At 37.5% G+C, this 18,398-nt stretch overlaps 1 protein-coding gene across 4 annotated transcripts in view; it reads right to left on the minus strand.

The window, feature by feature from the left end:
• LOC131690892 (aryl hydrocarbon receptor) overlaps nt 1–18,398 on the minus strand; it is a 1,300,655-nt gene that overhangs the window by 953,529 nt on the left and 328,728 nt on the right. For all 4 annotated transcript variants that reach the window (XM_058976963.1, XM_058976965.1, XM_058976964.1 and 1 more), the window contains exon 2: nt 2,336–2,526. In XM_058976963.1, coding sequence (XP_058832946.1) covers nt 2,336–2,526 — 191 coding nt within the window. The remainder of the gene's footprint in view (nt 1–2,335; nt 2,527–18,398) is intronic.

Genomic DNA, 18,398 nt, shown 5'->3' on the forward strand with positions numbered 1-18,398 from the left:
GTCCTATACAGACCAATACTGTGAAAAAGAAATGGTTCAAACTACTCAGTATATCCAAATATGGACGACGATAAGTAAGAAGACACATTGTAGTTGCATCCCCCATCGAGAGTGGGTACTTTGGGAGACTTTTCCTGGATCTAATTTGTGGATATTTTTGGTCTTTGATCCGTTATTTTTCATGAAAGTTCGTACCAATACAACGAATGTGCAGCTGATACAACTCATGGTTCATTCGCCTGCGCCACGTTCCGTCTTCCATCTGCACGCCACCATAGATGGTACGCAACACCTTTCGTTCGAAAACTCCAACGGTCCTCCACGAGCATAGTCCAGGTCTCGTGGTCGTAGAGGACCACCGATTTAATCAGCGTCTTGAAGATAATCAACTTCGTGCGGCGGCGAATTTTGTTCGACCGGAGCGTCCTCTGGAGTCCAAAGTAGGCACGATTTCCCACTAATATCGTCTCTGAATTTCTCTGCTGTTATCATTGTCGTCGGTTACCAGTGAGCCCAAATACATGAATTCGTCGACCATCTCGATTTCGTCACCATCAATCCGAACTCGGGTGGGAGGTTCACATTGTCGTCTCTAGAACCTCTTCCTCTCATGTATTTTGTCTTCGAAACGTTGATGGCAAGTCCAATCCTGCTGGCTTCAACTTTCAGTCTTTAAGCATATATTTCAATCAAAATTCAATAGAGATACGAATAGTTTAAATATCGCACGTGTAATGTCTCTTTTGAAAATTTTCATCGTCAAACTTTCATATTACTCAGTTAAGCCAAATATTTTTTTGATATAGCCATGAATTTCCTTAATTATCGTGTAGATGCAGGCTTTGAATACAATTGAATTAAACTTGAGTTGATGTAGCAGCAGACAAAAAATAGTTTTGTTTTCTCAAACCTTCGCAATTACAATTAATAAATATTTCAGATTGGCAGAAGATCTTATCACACAACTTAGAAATGGATACAGAAATAGCTAGATAGATGCGATAGAAAAGGAACAGAGAGAGAAAGAGATAGAGAGAGAGAGAGAGAGAGAGAGAGAGAGAGTGAGAGAGAGAGAGATGGTGTGGGGGCGTGTGAGGAATGGCAAATGATGGTTAATGCAGTGACATTATTTTTATAGGTATATTATTATGATATATTGATTCTTACATTCTTCTCATAAATAATGTAAGTAGTAATTTTACGCCATAACCAGTATAATCTAAATCCTGCAAAACAGCTAAATGTTCGCTAGCTTTTTGGGCTTCAAACATATAGTTGCTTTCGGTGACGCCACAAGTATAATTATATTAGAAATCTTTTATCTCACTACTAGGTGAATTACTTGTTGATATGTGTATTGATATACCATCCAACATTTACCTCATGATTGAATGCAATGCCTAATCCAAGGAATAAATACTAGAACTCACTGTTTCTTTATCAACACATTATTTTGCCTTTGAAGTGAACTTATATATTGATTTTTGAGAAATAGTTCATTTATTATAAAGGTAATTCACAAAATGTTCTCAACATCGAATTCCTTGAATCACGTAGATGTGTTTTCATACCCCGATATTCAAAATCGGTTTAGTTTTGCCCCTAAAGCACCAGTAAAGCAATACTCTGTATGAAACAATCTCATTTTTAATTAGTGGAAATTGGTAAGCGAGAACTAAAAATACAAAATGTTTAATATCTCCGCCGCTCGTGCACGGACTTAAACAAACTATAGCTTGTTAGAAAGGTATTTTTACAAGCTTTCTATTTATGTGCAGTTTGTGGGACAATATTGTATTGTTCGAAAGTTATTTGCAAAAAACCTGCTGTGTTTTGACAAAATCGCTCATATCTCGGAAAGTAAACAACATATCGAAAATCAAAAATAATAGTGTCAAATGGCAACGTTAGACCTTTCATTTGAAACTAATTTCATTAAGATCGGTTCAGCTGTTGCCGAGATAATTACATAACATTTTGTACATACATACATACACACATACACACACACACACATACAGACATTGTCTCAATTCGTCGAGCTGAGTCGATTGGTATATGAGACTCGGCCCTCCGGGCCTCGGAAAAAGTTTTCAAAGTTTGAGCGAATCCTATACATTTCTTTTGTAAGAAATGTAAAAACCTACTTTTGAAAATCCGGGGGCTCAAAATTCAAGATAGACCTATGGTTTCTTGGCGAAAATTGCTTAATATATATATATATATATATATATATATATATATATATATATATATATATATATATATATATATATATATATATATATACTCTGTATTATTTATTCAATTCAATAAAATTATGATTTATCCTTACCTTGGAAATAGCTTTTAGTCCTTAAGTAACTCACAGATAGTCGTAGTATACTGAGACGGTCAAGTTTACTTAATATGTTCTGTTCAAATGGAAGCAAAGACGCCAATAGATCAAGTTCTGCGTTGAGTCGTTCTCGATGCCGTTTAGAAGGGTTACTTTTTGTCACTCCTTCTTTCGGTGGAGCTTTCATGCTGAAAACAGAACAGAGAATATAATTTATGACCGATCTTAAGCCTTTCCAAGTTAGGATAGATCATATATCATAAAGAATTGGACACAATCTGGTTTTTCGCGCATAAATGGTCAATGCTTCAGTTTGTCACCTTACATTAATACGCATATTTTATTAGATATGATCATATTTATATTTATACTAACTGACCCGGCAGACGTTGTCCTGCCTATAATTATTTACTGGAAAATACAACGAAAGCAAAAATAGCAATGCTTGTGGATCAAATTTCTATTTATTTAAAGTCCAGTTAGGTTGTGATATGAAAATGATTCCAACTATAAAACATGTTACGAAAAGTTCTATAATATAAGTTATGATAAACATCGTTTTTGTTTGTGCCTCTCTCTATGTACAGTAATAATACTGATGCTTTACTAATGTGTGAACAGGGCCGTAGGAGAATCGACAATACTCCAAACTTATGCCGAAGCTTTTTAATGACTTATTTTAATTATCATCCTTTATGAATAGTGCCGTTATTCATCAACTCCTTCACCACTCTACCTTTTAAATGCATGAAATCAAGTAAAATCATATAGTAGAACTTTTTAACAAAAAAGGACCGTCGCGGAAAAAAACTGAAACCCAATAACTCCATATAATAACAAATTATGCAAACAATCCTAAACTAAAAATGTCGCAATTGCTCTAATAGGTGGATTAGGAAAATTTCAATATTCGATTTTTATGTCAAAGAACCTGCCACAGAAAATAACCAACAAAATAACGCAAAAATCGAAGAAACCCGCCATGTCGTTCTTAAGTTATGCGATGAAACACGAAAACTATTTCATTTTTATATATGGAGACATCCAGTAAAAGTTGCATATATGAGAAAAACATAATTGCACTAATAGGTGGATTAGACAAATTTCAATATTTGATTTTTATTTTTTGACACTTTCCACAGAAAATAACCAACAAAATAACGCAAAAATCGAAGAAATCCGTCATGTCGTTCTTAAGTTATGCGATGGCACGCGGAAACCATTTCATTGTTATATATAGAGATATCCAGTAAAAAGTGTATCTATGAGAAAAACACAATTGCACTAATAGGTGGATTAGAAAAATTTCAATATTTCATTTCAATATTTGTTTTTTTTTGTCAAAGTACCTTCCACAGAAAATAACCAACAAAATAACGCAAAAATCGAAGAAATCCGTCATGTCGTTCTTAAGTTATGCGATGACACACGGTAACCATTTCGTTTTTATATATAGAGATATCCAGTAAAAGGTGCATATATGAGATAAACACAATTGCACTAATAGGTGGATTAGAAAAATTTAAGTATTTGATTTTGATGTCAAATAACCTTCCACAGAAAATAGCCAACAAAATAACGCAAAAATCGAAGAAATCCGTCATGTCGTTTTTAAGTTATGCGATGACACACGGAAACCATTTCATTTATATATATATATATATATATATATATATATATATATATATATATATATATATATATATATATATATATATATATATATATATATATATATATATATATATATATATATATATATATATATATATATATATATATATATATATATATATATATATATATATATATATATATATATATATATATATATATATATATATATATATATATATTTATATTATTTTTTATTTTTGTATTTGTATAAAAAAGTCCAACTGACAATTTGTCTAAATGAACTAAACTAAACTAAGTTAAACTGAACACAATTAAACTAGTGACAATACACGACGACGAAACGGCGAAGAATTCACGACGAAGTCGAACATTTCAGCAAACTCGTTGAAGCGACGACTCATTGCTAAAATCGGACTATTGGCAGCGTAGTTAGTGCTGCGCATTTCAGAATGCAGCAGGGCTCGTGGGCGAAGAGAACGGGTAGGCGCGTAGAGGCTGATTTGCGCTAGTAGCTCCGGATCATCATATTCAGCCAGCAGAATCTTTGACACGAAAGTAGCCTGCGCTGCATGTATCCGATGCGTTAAAATATTAAGTCCTAAAAGACGACAACGGTCCTCGTACGGTGGCAGGTTTAACGGATCGTTCCACGGCAATCCACGTAACGCATATCGTATGAATTTACGCTGGACTGCTTCGATCCTAAGGCTCCACGTTGCTTGATAGGGGCACCAAACGACGTTTGCAAATTCCAACTGCGGGCGCACCAATGAGCAATAAAGAGCCTTGAAACACAGAGGATCCCGAAATCAACTGGAAATTTTGAAAATAAATCCCAGTAATCGATTGGCTTTGTCGATGGACGCAGAGACGTGATGAGTAAACGTTATATAAGAGAAGATATCCAGTAAAAGGTTCACATGTGAGAAAAACACAATTGCATTAATAGGTGGATTAGAAAAATTTCAATATTTGATTTTTATGTTGAAGAACCTTGCACAGAAAATAATTATTTACTTCGGTTTATTCTTTAAAGTTTCAGGCACTAATTTTAGTAAACTCATTGATTTGTAGTGATGTCAATCTTATGGATAAAAATGAAAATTTCGACGAATTGATGATTTTTAAAATGAATCTTTCAAGAACAAACCAAAGTTATATAAATACATTGTTGGTAGAAACAACCAAAAACTGCTTTTAAGGAACTTCTACCAATATATTGTTCGTACAAACATATAAATAAACAGTACCCTCAATTAAGTTACTCCAACTTAACCGTTACACAAGATTGCAAAAATAAAATATTTTTAAATTGTTTAAAAATTCACCTAGCGGTGCAATTGTGCCTTTCTCAATCATGAACACGAGAATTTTTGCGTTGTTTATATTCATTAAAAGCTTTCAAATGTATATATATATATATATATATATATATATATATATATATATATATATATATATATATATATATATATATATATATATATATATATATATATATATATATATATATATATATATATATATATATATATATATGACGCGGCATCTCTCCCGAAATTACCTTATGCACCTTTTACTTACTGGATATCTCTATATATAAAAATGAAATGGTTTCCGTGTGTCATCGCATAACTTAAGAAAGACATGACGGATTTCTTCGATTTTTGCGTTATTTTGTTGGTTATTTTCTGTGGCAGGTTCTTTGACATAAAAATCAAATACTGAAATTATTCAAATCCACCTATTAGTGCAAATGTGTTTATCTCATATATGCACCTTTTACTGGATATCTCTATATACAAAAATGAAATGGTTTCCGTGTGTCATCGCATAACTTAAGAACGACATGACGGATTTCTTCGATTTTTGCGTTATTTTGTTGGTTATTTTCTGTGGAAAGTTCTTGGACATAAAAATCAAATATTGAAATTGTTCTAATCCACCTATTAGTGCAATTGTGTTTTTCCCATATATGCACCCTTTACTGGATATCTCTATATACAAAAATGAAATGGTTTCCGTGTGTCATCGCATAACTTAAGAACGACATGACGGATTTCTTCGATTTTTGCGTTATTTTGTTGGTTATTTTCTGTGGAAAGTTCTTGGACATAAAAATCAAATATTGAAATTGTTCTAATCCACCTATTAGTGCAATTGTGTTTTTCCCATATATGCACCTTTTACTGGATATCTCTATATACAAAAATGAAATGGTTTCCGTGTGTCATCGCATAACTTAAGAACGACATGACGGATTTCTTAGATTTTTGCGTTATTTTGTTGGTTATTTTCTGTGGAAAGTTCTTGGACATAAAAATCAAATATTGAAATTTTTCAAATCCACCTATTAGTGCAATTGTGTTTTCCCATATATGCACCTTTTACTGGATATCTCTATATACAAAAATGAAATGGTTTCCGTGTGTCATCGCATAACTTAAGAACGACATGACGGATTTCTTCGATTTTTGCGTTATTTTGTTGGTTATTTTCTGTGGAAAGATCTTGGACATAAAAATCAAATATTGAAATTGTTCTAATCCACCTATTAGTGCAATTGTGTTTTTCCCATATATGCACCTTTTACTGGACATCTCTATTAGAGCCTTCATATCCCGACGGTTTTCAGCTTCACGGGATTCGGGAAATAAATAATAAATTTCCCGGGAAATCCCGGGATCCCGGGAATACAGAAGAAAAATAAAAAGGTGAATGTTTCTCTTGAAAACAAAAGAATAAATTGAAAAGTTTTCAAACCCGTTTGATTGCATGTATATCTGCCCTAAAGCAGTTGGCGATTTGGTGGCCTACACATCATTCAATCATTTGCTAACTCGTCAATAAGTTTAAGCAAAACTTTTACTTGGCTATATGTTTAGCCTAAATTTTGGTAATGATGGTAATGATAACGATTGGGACGATATCCTAAACGCAGCTGCTGGAGTTACTGTCCAAAATTGGAATTCGTTGTTCTGATACGATGGAATGTGATCAATTTAATGCAAAGAACCTTCTTTGGTAATTTTGAATGAAAAGATTGAGCTGCTTCAGGGTAGTGTGCAGTTACTTCCAATCAAAAGAGGAAAGTTTATACATGGACAGTATAAACGTCTTGTACATGGACAGTATAAGACGTCACAGTAGGATCAGCATCATTTCGAATTAAGTGTGAATCAAAATCAAGCAGATAATGGACGAACTGTGCAGCAATGGATGAAGCCTATTATCGATTTCCTGTTACGGGTAAGTATCTGGATTGCTTGATCGTATCCCTTCAAAAAGCCTGCCTGCATCCTTAAAAGCATTATGCATTCGATGAACCGACCAAATATTTCTGCAGACGTTCTAGAAATATTCCTTATTTTAAATAGCGTTTGCGTTAAGCATGATATCACTACAAACCATCCAAAGTTTTGAAACAAACACACATCGATTTTTTAAGAAAGTAACGCAATTTCCATTACTAATTTGATTGCAAGCCCTTTCATTCAAGATCTAACTATTAAAATAAACTATTAAAAGAATTGTTAAAAATGTGATCAATCGGTTCATCGGTGGCAGAGATATCGTGCGCATCACTAACGCTACTGTAATGAAATGGTTCGGTATAAATTAATCCATTTTTGAATGAAAATTTGAATGAATGCAACATTCTTCAGCAGATATATAGTCCATTGATCTGCAAATCAGTTGGAAAAGCACAACCTGAATTCACTACTCACTCCAAATGTTTGCCGGTAAAGATATTTCCTACAGAATTTCATTTGGAGAATCTAAGTCTTATGGAATAAATTAAAAACCTTTTTCCCGGGATTCCCGAATCCCGGGAATGAGAAAACACAACTTCTCGGGAATCGGGAATCCCGGGAAAACCAAAAATCTCGAGATTCCCGGGAAATAAATTCCCAATGTCAATTTACTTTACTGTAAAATAAAATAACTGCCTGAATTATCATGAGCCTATTTTTGGAAAGATACTGGATTTATGGAAATATGGATTAGAGAAAATGTTTCGAATTTGAAGCTAAGTTTGAATAATAGTTTTAAGATTGCGTATATATATATATATATATATATATATATATATATATATATATATATATATATATATATATATATATATATATATATATATATATATATATATATATATATATATATATATATATATATATATATAAATATATATATATATATATATATATATATATATATATATATATATATATATATATATATATATATATATATATATATATATATATATATATATATATATATATATATATATATATATATATATATATTCGTATTGCTGACTAAGTTAAACATAATTTATAAGAGGCATTGAACAGAAAAATCAAGTTAGTCTTAGGCGTGAGTTGTAACCTAACGATTATAAGTGAATAAATGTTTTTTTATAAAACTGACACATCAGAGCATTACTGGCGAAGTCTCGGAAAAAGTGGTGTTAGTTCGCGAGTGAAGTTAAAATTTAGTGAAAATAAATTGAACAGACTTCTCGGAATTCAACGTAAAGATCAGAGATTTAAGTTCGTGTACAGAACAATTAATCAGCCGGCAATAAGCCATCATTGAGTGAATATCAAGCGATTCGCGCTGATTGCAAATTGAAGATCGCCACCGGACCTCAACCCTCAACGCACACTAGGACTCCAGATGAAGCTCAACAGTGCTCTTCTGTAAGTAACAAAAACCTTTTATTAATTAACATTGTGACTAAGCAAATACTAATCAGTGGTTCAAAGTGAACATTTGAAAAACTACGGTATATTAAAATTAGACACATTGTATGAGACGTGCTAATAAGTTTGACAAGAATAGAAACATGGCACAAGAAGTTAACGCCCAAGAGCTGTTGGACCAAATCCGCGAGCTCAAGGAAAATCAAAACGCGTTAGTGCACACAATTAATGCCATGCGCGATAGGGCGGAAGATTCATTCTTAAATTTCCGGACTCCCGACCCAATTAAAAATCTTGCCACATTCAGTGGAAATAAAAAAGAAACTCAAGCGTGGCTTGAGGATACTGAAAACACTTGACGAACAAATAATAAGAGCGATCAAAAATAAAATAGATACAGCAATAAAAAGCACCGCAGCCGTGATGGACGACTATAAATCCTCCACCAAAGCGATTAACAGCTTAATCAGATTGATGTCGGTAACCCGATTCATAGACGGTTTAAACGACACGCTTAGCATGCATGTGCGAAGCTAAAGGCCGGAGTCGCTGGAAGAAGCATATAATATTACTGTACAATACGCTAATGCAGCGTACAGAATGAAGCTAGACAATAAGTCAACAGCCCCCACCTCTAAGCCAAACTCTTAATAAACCAAATAAACCGTACCAAAATCCAAATTCGGCAAACAACCAAAATTATAATGCAGGGTACCCCCAAAACTTTAACAATCCTGGACCCTCAGGAAAATTTAAATCGCATAGACAAAACCTAGACAAAGACGTTTCGATGCGAACAGTGAGATCAAAAACCCAGAATCTAAACAACCACGAGGGAGAAGCTGAACATCATGAGCCAGAAAATGACACCCCTCCACAAGAAGAGTTCACGTTAGATTCAGCTGACGACGACTATTTTCTAGCCGACGAACTAAATTTTTAAATAGTTCAAGAAAAAAATCAAGGGCCATAGCCAACAACAATGTCATTTCTTATATAACGATAATGACCAGCAAAGGAGAAATGAAATTTTTGATCGACACAGGCGCGAACAAAAATTTCATTTCGCCAATGCACGTAAATCTAGAAAACTGCAAATCAGAAACCGGTATCCAAGTAACTAACATACAAGGCACGCACAATATTAAAAAATCAACCTCATTTGACATTTTTCAGATAAAGAAAAAATTGAATTGTACATATTCAAATTTCACGATTTCTTTGACGGACTAATTGGCTACGAGTCATTACGGGATATCAAAGCACAAATTGACATTTCCAAAAACAAACTTAAAGTTGGTAGAAAGGAATTTACTATGCAGAAAAGATTCAAAATAAAATTAATCTGACCGAGCAGAATTTTCAATATATTCAGGTACAGACAATAAAAGATGGAGACTTTTGCATTCAAAACGAATTGCATCTAGGCATATTTTCAATACTACCCGGGCTATATCGAAGCACAAATAAAGTAGCGATATTAGCAATGAACAACCACTCGGAAACACCATTGGAAATTAACCTAAACGAAATAAAAATCAAGACAGACCAATACCAAGTGCTACAAGAACCACTCAGCCAGGAAGAAAATCAGAAATATCATTTTCGAGAGGACCACATGAATGAAGAAGAAAAGAAGACATTGAAATACATCATTAACCAGAACAAGGAAATACTCTACACAGATTCTGAAAAGCTCACATTTACCCATAAAATCAAACATAATATCAGGGCCGCTGACAACATCCCAATATACACGAAATCTTATAAATATCCACAAATTTTTGAAAAAGAAATCCAAACGCAAGTGCGTAAGATGCTAAATGATTGTACCGAAGAAAACTGATGCATCCGGACAAAAGAAATCTCGTTTAGTCATCGATTATCGAAAATTAAACGAGAAAACCATTAACGACGAATATCCGATTCCGGATATAACGGACATACTGGACAAATTAGGTAGGGCTCGATATTTTTCAACAATTGACTTAGTATCAGGTTTTCACCAGATAGAATTAGCAGAAGAAGATACCGAAAAAACTGCGTTTTCTGTAAATTCAGGGAAATACGAATTTACCAGAATGCCTTTTGGTTTAAAAAACGCACCCGCCACCTTTCAGCGAGTAATGGACTGCATACTGCGCGAACTAATAGGAGTGTGTTGTTTCGTCTACATGGACGACATTATCATTTTCTCTAGTTCACTGCAGGAGCACCAAAACGATCTGATTCGAGTAATGAAAAAGCTGAAAAATGCTGGTCTGAAGATTCAATTAGACAAATGCGAATTCTTCAGAAAAGAGTTTGAATTTCTCGGGCACTCCGTATCAGAAGACGGAGTAAAACCCAACGCTGATAAAATCGAAAGCATAAAAATCTGGCCAATGCCAAAATGTGAAAGAGAAGTTAGACAATTTCTCGGTACACTAGACTACTACCGGAGGTTTATAAAAGATTTTGCCAAGGTGGTAAAACCAATGACTAAACTATTGAGGAAGGATACTGAGTTCAGAATAACGACCGAAATCGAAGAATGTTTTCATAAATGCAAAAAGATTCTTGCCATGGACCCTGTGTTAATGTACCCAGACTTTACTAAAGAATTTACATTAACAACAGATGCGAGCGACCATGCTATAGGAGCCGTTCTCTCCCAGGGACCAATCGGCAAAGATAGACCGATTGCATACGCCTCACGTACTCTAAGCAAAACAGAAGAGAACTATTGCACTACAGAAAAAGAGCTATTGGCAATCGTGTGGGCCGTGGAACATTTTCGACCATACCTGTATGGGAGAAAATTTAAATTAGTAACGGATCACCAACCATTGACCTATTCCCTAACAAACGCAAACAGTAAGAACGTTCGTTGGAAACTTGATCTAGACGAGTTTGACTACGAAATTATGTAAAAACCCGGTAAGCAAAATGTCGTTGCCGACGCTCTTTCAAGAATAAATCCTACAATAGAAAACCAGACAATAAACGCAAACTCTCAAGATAGCATAGAGGTAGAACCATCCTCAAGCGAAAGCGACGACCTGGAAACAATTCATTCGGCAGACACGAGCGACGACTATTTTATACCATGCACTGAAAAATCCATTAATACTTTTAGGAACCAAATAATTTTAAAAATTTGTCCCAAGTCAATATAAATATATACATTGTGAAGGCCAGTCATTGTTTGAGGCAGGCTTTGTTCGCCGGTGCCTAGGTTGGTGAAGTGAATAGTTCAATAACCGGACAAGCCGCTATATAAGCTAAGTATCTTTTTTTTCTCATTTCCCTTTCCCCCGATCTGTCGCTACTTCTTAGATCCCTTTCCCCTGAATATAAGTTTCATCTCTCGTTTACACCACGTGCTTTCCTCGTGCCTAAATGGCCGAGGGCGAAGTAACATTGGGTGGGAATGATGTTCCCATGGATTTACCGGATAAACCCGAAATCACTCCCTCCTCTGATTCCCCCAGTCCTCCTCGTATTAAAACATACCCACCCAGTTCAATTGGGCCCTGGGTGGTCTATTTCCGGCCCATTACGAAATCGCTTAATATTTTAGAGATCTCACGGGAGCTGACTGCTAACTACCCGGCCGTAGCTCAGATAACACGTGTTAGAGCTAATAAGATATGCATATTAGTGAATGACCTAGACCAGGCAAACCAGATTGCTCGCAGCGAGCGCTTTAAAAAGCAATTTAAGGTGTATATACCTTGTTTGGCAGTGGAGATCGACGGGGTCGTTGCCGAACCGGGTTTGAAGTGCGAAGACGTGTTGTAAGTATGGAGTTGGTTGCTTTAAGGACCCCTCACTTGAACATGTGAAGATTCTGGAATGCAAGCAATTGTATTCAGCAAAAACTGAGAATAATAAGACAACTTATTCATTGTCAGACTCGATTCGGGTGACTTTCTCCGGGTCTTCCCTCCCCAACTATGTCCTCCTGGATAAGGTTCGTCTACCGGTTCGCCTGTTTGTACCGCGGGTAATGAACTGCAGCAATTGCAAGCAGCTGGGCCACACAGCCACCTATTGTGGCAATAAGAAAAGGTGCGGCAAATTCGAGGGAGAACATGAAGATGACGCTTGCAGTGGAGAAACTGAGAAGTGTATTTACTGCGGGGGCCTTCCGCATGATCTTAAATCATGCCCTGCGTACAAACAGCGCGGGGATAAAATTAAGCGCTCCCTTAAGGAACGCTCGAAGCGCTCTTATGCAGAAATTCTTAAGAATGCTTCGCCATCTGTCCCTTCCGAAAATTCCTTTGCTCTTTTGGCTGGCGTTGAGCAAGAATCTGACGACCCACAAGAGGTAACATCTTTGGTTAACCCAGGGGAGTCCAGGAGGAGGAAAAATCAAGCTTCCCCTAGATTGCCTCGTAAGGGTGCCAAGGTGTCGTCCACTCAGAGTGCGCCAACTACAATCAATAAATCCAACGGAAGTGATGCACTAAAACCGAAGCAATTAGCTCCAGGACTTGGAAATTTTAATTCTAACAAGGAGTTCCAGGGACACCAAAAACCCCAAGTGCTCCCTTTTTTCAAACAAATGCTCAGTCCAGTAGCGGACTAATGAAATTTTCTGACATAGTGGGCTTAATTTTCACAGCTTTCAATGTTACTGATCCTCTTAAAAGCATTCTGATACATTTTCTCCCTATGGTGCAAACATTTTTGAAACAGTTGACTGCTAAATGGCCCCTCCTTGCAGCGATCGTATCCTTCGATGGCTAAGTCATCAAACGAGGTCACTGATTCGATCACTGCCCTACAGTGGAATTGCAGAAGTATCCTCCCGAAAATCGATTCCTTCAAATTCTTACTAAACAGTTTAAAATGTGATGTTTTCGCATTATGCGAAACTTGGTTAACTTCCGATATAAATCTCAACTTCCACGACTTTAATATAATCCGTCTGGATCGAGAAAACCCTTATGGAGGAGTACTTTTGGGGATCAAAAAGTGCTATTCTTTCAACCGAATTAACCTCCCTTCGACACCAGGCATTGAAATTGTCGCTTGTCAAGTTCTAATCAAAAGTAAAGACCTTTGCATTGCTTCCATCTACATTCCTCCTAGAGCCTCGGTAGGGCACCGAACGCTTTGTAATATCACGGAATCCTTACCGGCACCGCGGCTAGTTCTGGGAGACTTTAACTCGCACGGTACGGTATGGGGCTGTCTTCATGATGATAATAGATCAACATTAATCCAAGATCTTTGCGACAATTTCAACATGACCATCTTAAACACGGGAGAAATGACGCGGATTCCTACACCACCAGCACGCGCAAGCGCGTTGGATTTATCGCTATGCTCGACATCGCTACAGTTAGATTGCATGTGGAAAGTGATCCCTGATCCCCACGATAGCGATCATTTGCCTATCGTGATTTCAATTGCTAACGGTTCAAGACCATCGGAAACAATCAATGTCTCGTATGACCTCACACGGAACATTGATTGGAAGAGTTACGCGACCGCGATATCCGTTCAAATCGAATCCACTCAAGAACTTCCTCCAGAGGAAGAGTACAGGTTTTTGGCTGGCTTGATTCTCGACAGTGCGAAGCAAGCTCAGACTAAACCAGTACCCAGCGCGAATACCCATAGACGGTCTCCCACCCTGTGGTGGGATAAAGAGTGCTCAGAGCTGTACGCGGAAAAGGTATCTGAACTGCATATAAGGCCTTCCGGGAAGACGGGTTACCCGCTAGCTATCTACAGTACGCGTCGTTAGAAAGGCGAATGAAGAGTCTAATGAAAGCCAAAAAACGCAGTTATTGGCGCCGGTTCGTCGACGGGTTAACGAGAGAAACAGCGATGAGCACTCTTTGGGGTACGGCTCGACGTATGCGTAACCGTAATAGTACCAACGAGAATGTGGAATATTCAAACCGTTGGATATTCGCTTTCGCCAAGAAGATCTGTCCGGACTCTGTTCCGGTACAGAAAACGTGCCGCGCCGCGTCTCCTCACGATACTGCGAACGAAACACCGTTTTCGATGGTGGAGTTCTCACTTGCTCTCTTATCATGCAACAATAACGGTTAGACGGGTTAGACAGAATCAAATTCAACTTGCTGAAGAATCTGCTTGACACTGCAAAAAGGCGCTTGTTAAATTTATTTAACAAGTTTCTTGAGGGTTACATTGTCCCTCATGACTGGAGGCAAGTGAAGGTCATCGCCATCCAAAAACCAGGAAAACCAGCTTCCGACCACAACTCGTATCGGCCGATTGCAATGCTGTCCTGTATTCGGAAATTGTTCGAAAAATGATCTTCTATCGCCTCGACAATTGGGTTGAAGCAAATGGCTTACTGTCAGATACACAATTTGGCTTCCACAAAGGCAAAGGGACGAACGATTGCCTTGCGTTGGTTTCTACAGAAATCCAAATGGCCTATGCTAACAAAGAGCAGATGGCATCAGTCTTCTTGGATATTAAGGGGGCTTTTGACTCAGTTTCTATCAACGTTCTGTCAGAGAAGCTGCACCAGTATGGTCTTTCGCCAATTTTAAATAATTTTTTGCTAAACCTGTTGTCTGAAAAGCACATGCACTTTTCGCATGGCGATTTAACAACATCGCGATTTAGCTACATGGGTCTTCCCCAGGGCTCATGTCTAAGTCCCCTGCTCTACAATTTCTACGTGAATGACATTGACGATTGTCTTGCCAATTCATGCACGCTAAGGCAACTTGCAGACGACGGCGTGGTCTCTGTCACAGGGCCCAAAGCTGCCGACTTGCAAGGACCATTACAAAATACTTTGGACAATTTGTCTGCTTGGGCTCTTCAGCTGGGTATTGAGTTCTCCACGGAGAAAACTGAGTTGGTTGTTTTTTCTAGGAAGCGTGAGCCGGCGCAACTCCAGCTTTTATTAATGGGTGTAACGATCAATCAGGTCTTCACATTTAAATATCTCGGGGTATGGTTCGACTCTAAAGGTACCTGGGGATGTCACATTAGGTATCTGAAACAGAAATGCCAACAAAGGATCAATTTTCTCCGTACAATAACTGGAACATGGTGGGGTGCCCACCCAGGAGACCTGATCAGGTTATACCAAACAACGATATTGTCGGTGATGGAGTACGGGTGTTTCTGTTTCCGCTCCGCTGCGAACATACACTTCATCAAACTGGAGAGAATCCAGTATCGTTGCTTGCGCATTGCCTTGGGTTGCATGCACTCGACCCATACGATGAGTCTCGAAGTGCTGGCGGGCGTTCTTCCGCTAAAAAATCGATTTTGGGAACTCTCATATCGATTGCTCATCCGATGCGACATTCTGAACCCGTTGGTGATTGAAAACTTCGAGAGGCTCGTCGAGCTTAATTCTCAAACCCGATTTATGGCCTTGTACTTCGACTACATGGCACAGAGCATAAAACCTTCTTCATATACTCCCAACCGTGTTCGTTTCCTAGATACTTCTGATTCTACTGTATTCTTCGACACATCCATGAAGGAAGAGATTCGTGGAATCCCGGACCATATACGCCCGCAGGTATATTTTATAATAAATTCCGAGAAGTCGACTGTGACAAAATGTTCTACACTGACGGATCAAACCTCGATGGGTCCACTGGCTTCGGTATCTTCAACAATACTATCACCGCTTCATTCAAGCTCAATGATCCCGCTTCAGTTTACGTCGCAGAGTTAGCTGCAATTCAGTACACCCTTGGGATCATCGACACTCTGCCCACAGATCACTACTTCATCATTTCGGACAGCCTCAGCTCCATCGAGGCTCTTCGTGCGATGAAGCCCAAAAAACAATTCCCATATTTCCTGGGGAAGATACGGGAGTCCTTGTGTACGTTATCTGAAAAAAATCTTATCAAATTACCTTTGTTTGGGTCCCCTCTCATTGCTCTATCCCGGGCAATGAAAAGGCCGACTCATTAGCAAAGGTGGGCGCATTAAATGGTGACATATATGAAAGACCAATCTGCTTCAACGAATTTTTTAGTATTTGTCGTCAGAGGACACTCAGCAGTTGGCAAACCTCGTGGAGCAATGGTAAACTTGGACGATGGCTACATTCTATTATCCCAAAGGTATCAACGAAGCCTTGGTTCAGGGGGATGGATGTGGGTCGGGATTTTATTCGTGTAATGTCCCGACTTATGTCCAACCACTACACCTTGGATGCGCATTTGCGGCGTATTGGGCTTGCGGAGAGTAGTCTGTGCGCTTGTGACGAGGGCTATCACGACATCGAGCACGTTGTCTGGGCATGCGCCGGATATTTGGACGCCAGGTCTCAGTTAAAGGATTCCCTTCATGCCCGAGGTAGACCACCCAATGTCTCAGTCCGAGATATGCTGGCAAATCGTGATTTCCCCTATATGTCCCTTATTTATACTTTCATAAAAACGATAAATATCCCAGTTTAGCCCCTCTCTTTTTATTTCTCGTTTTAGAAGTTTTCTCCTGCCTTGTGGGACCGATCAGCTCCAGACTGCAACTATGTAACCGCCGTCGCATTTACCACTACGGAAACTGAAGCGAGAGCGACTCGAGGTCCGATGACTTTTGAAGGATTCCCCGCGGGTCCGAAGAATACCATCCGCCAATCCGACCTACTAGACTGAGGCGCTAATTTGCTTCGCTGATCTCCCGTTTGCCCGAAAGTTGCAAGTTTTGCTCTTCTCTCCCGGTCACCATCTACGCTTTCTCTCCCCTGTCCTTGATACAACTGCTTCTACAGCCCCCCTCTGAATATCTTGACCAAGCATAAGTCTCCGCTAAAAAAGTTCAAATTTGTATTCTGTATTCCTAGTTTTAAGATAGTTGTAATTTTACCTCTTTGTTAAAACTATTGTCCCCCATCTTGTAAATAGAATTGTATCTCTAGTTTTAAAACACCGGTGAATTTTCTCATAAATATTTGTTCCCCCTTTTGTGTACCAAACTATATTGTTAGTTTTAAGATAACTGTAAATATTTCCTAAAAAACTATTACTATTGAATTCCTTGTTTTAAAATTTTTCATGAAAAAAATCTTTAGCTCCCTCTCTTGTATATAGAATCTTATTTCTAGTCTTAAGATAGCTGTAAAATTTTTCTCTTAAAAAAAATATTTCACCATTGTAACCTCCTAGTTTTAAAATATCCAAAATGTAAAAACAAAAGAATTTGGCACCGCCATGCTAACGCATTTGTGCCTATCAAATAAACGAAATGAATAAAAAAAGAAACATACAGAAAATACTTTTCAATTAATAAAACACACAAGATTCTCATTTCAGAATTACTCCTAGAAGACATAAGGATGGAAGACCAGCAGGACGAAATTATCCGAGAAACCCATAACTATGACCATAGAGGCACAAAGGAAAATAAAAACCAAATATTACGAAATTACTTTTTTCCACAGCTCTACAGAAAACTTAAAATTTTCGTAAGCACCTGTGATATTTTCAAAAAAGCAAAATATGACAGATCACCGCCAAAATTAATTAGAAAAAGTGCTTTCGGCAAAACCCCGTTTGATAGAGTCCACATCGACGTCTTTTTCTTACAAGGTCAAAAGTGGTTAACTATAGTAGATTCCTTCTCTAAATTTGCAAACGCAATTCATTTGCAAGCAAGAACAATAATCGACATGAAAAACGCCATAACTGAGCATATACGCCAATTTGGAAGACCGAACACTATAGTCAGCGACCAAGAACCTTCCTTCCGGTCAA

The sequence above is a fragment of the Topomyia yanbarensis genome, chromosome 3, assembly GCF_030247195.1.
Source record: "Topomyia yanbarensis strain Yona2022 chromosome 3, ASM3024719v1, whole genome shotgun sequence".
Lineage (NCBI taxonomy): Eukaryota > Metazoa > Arthropoda > Insecta > Diptera > Culicidae > Topomyia > Topomyia yanbarensis.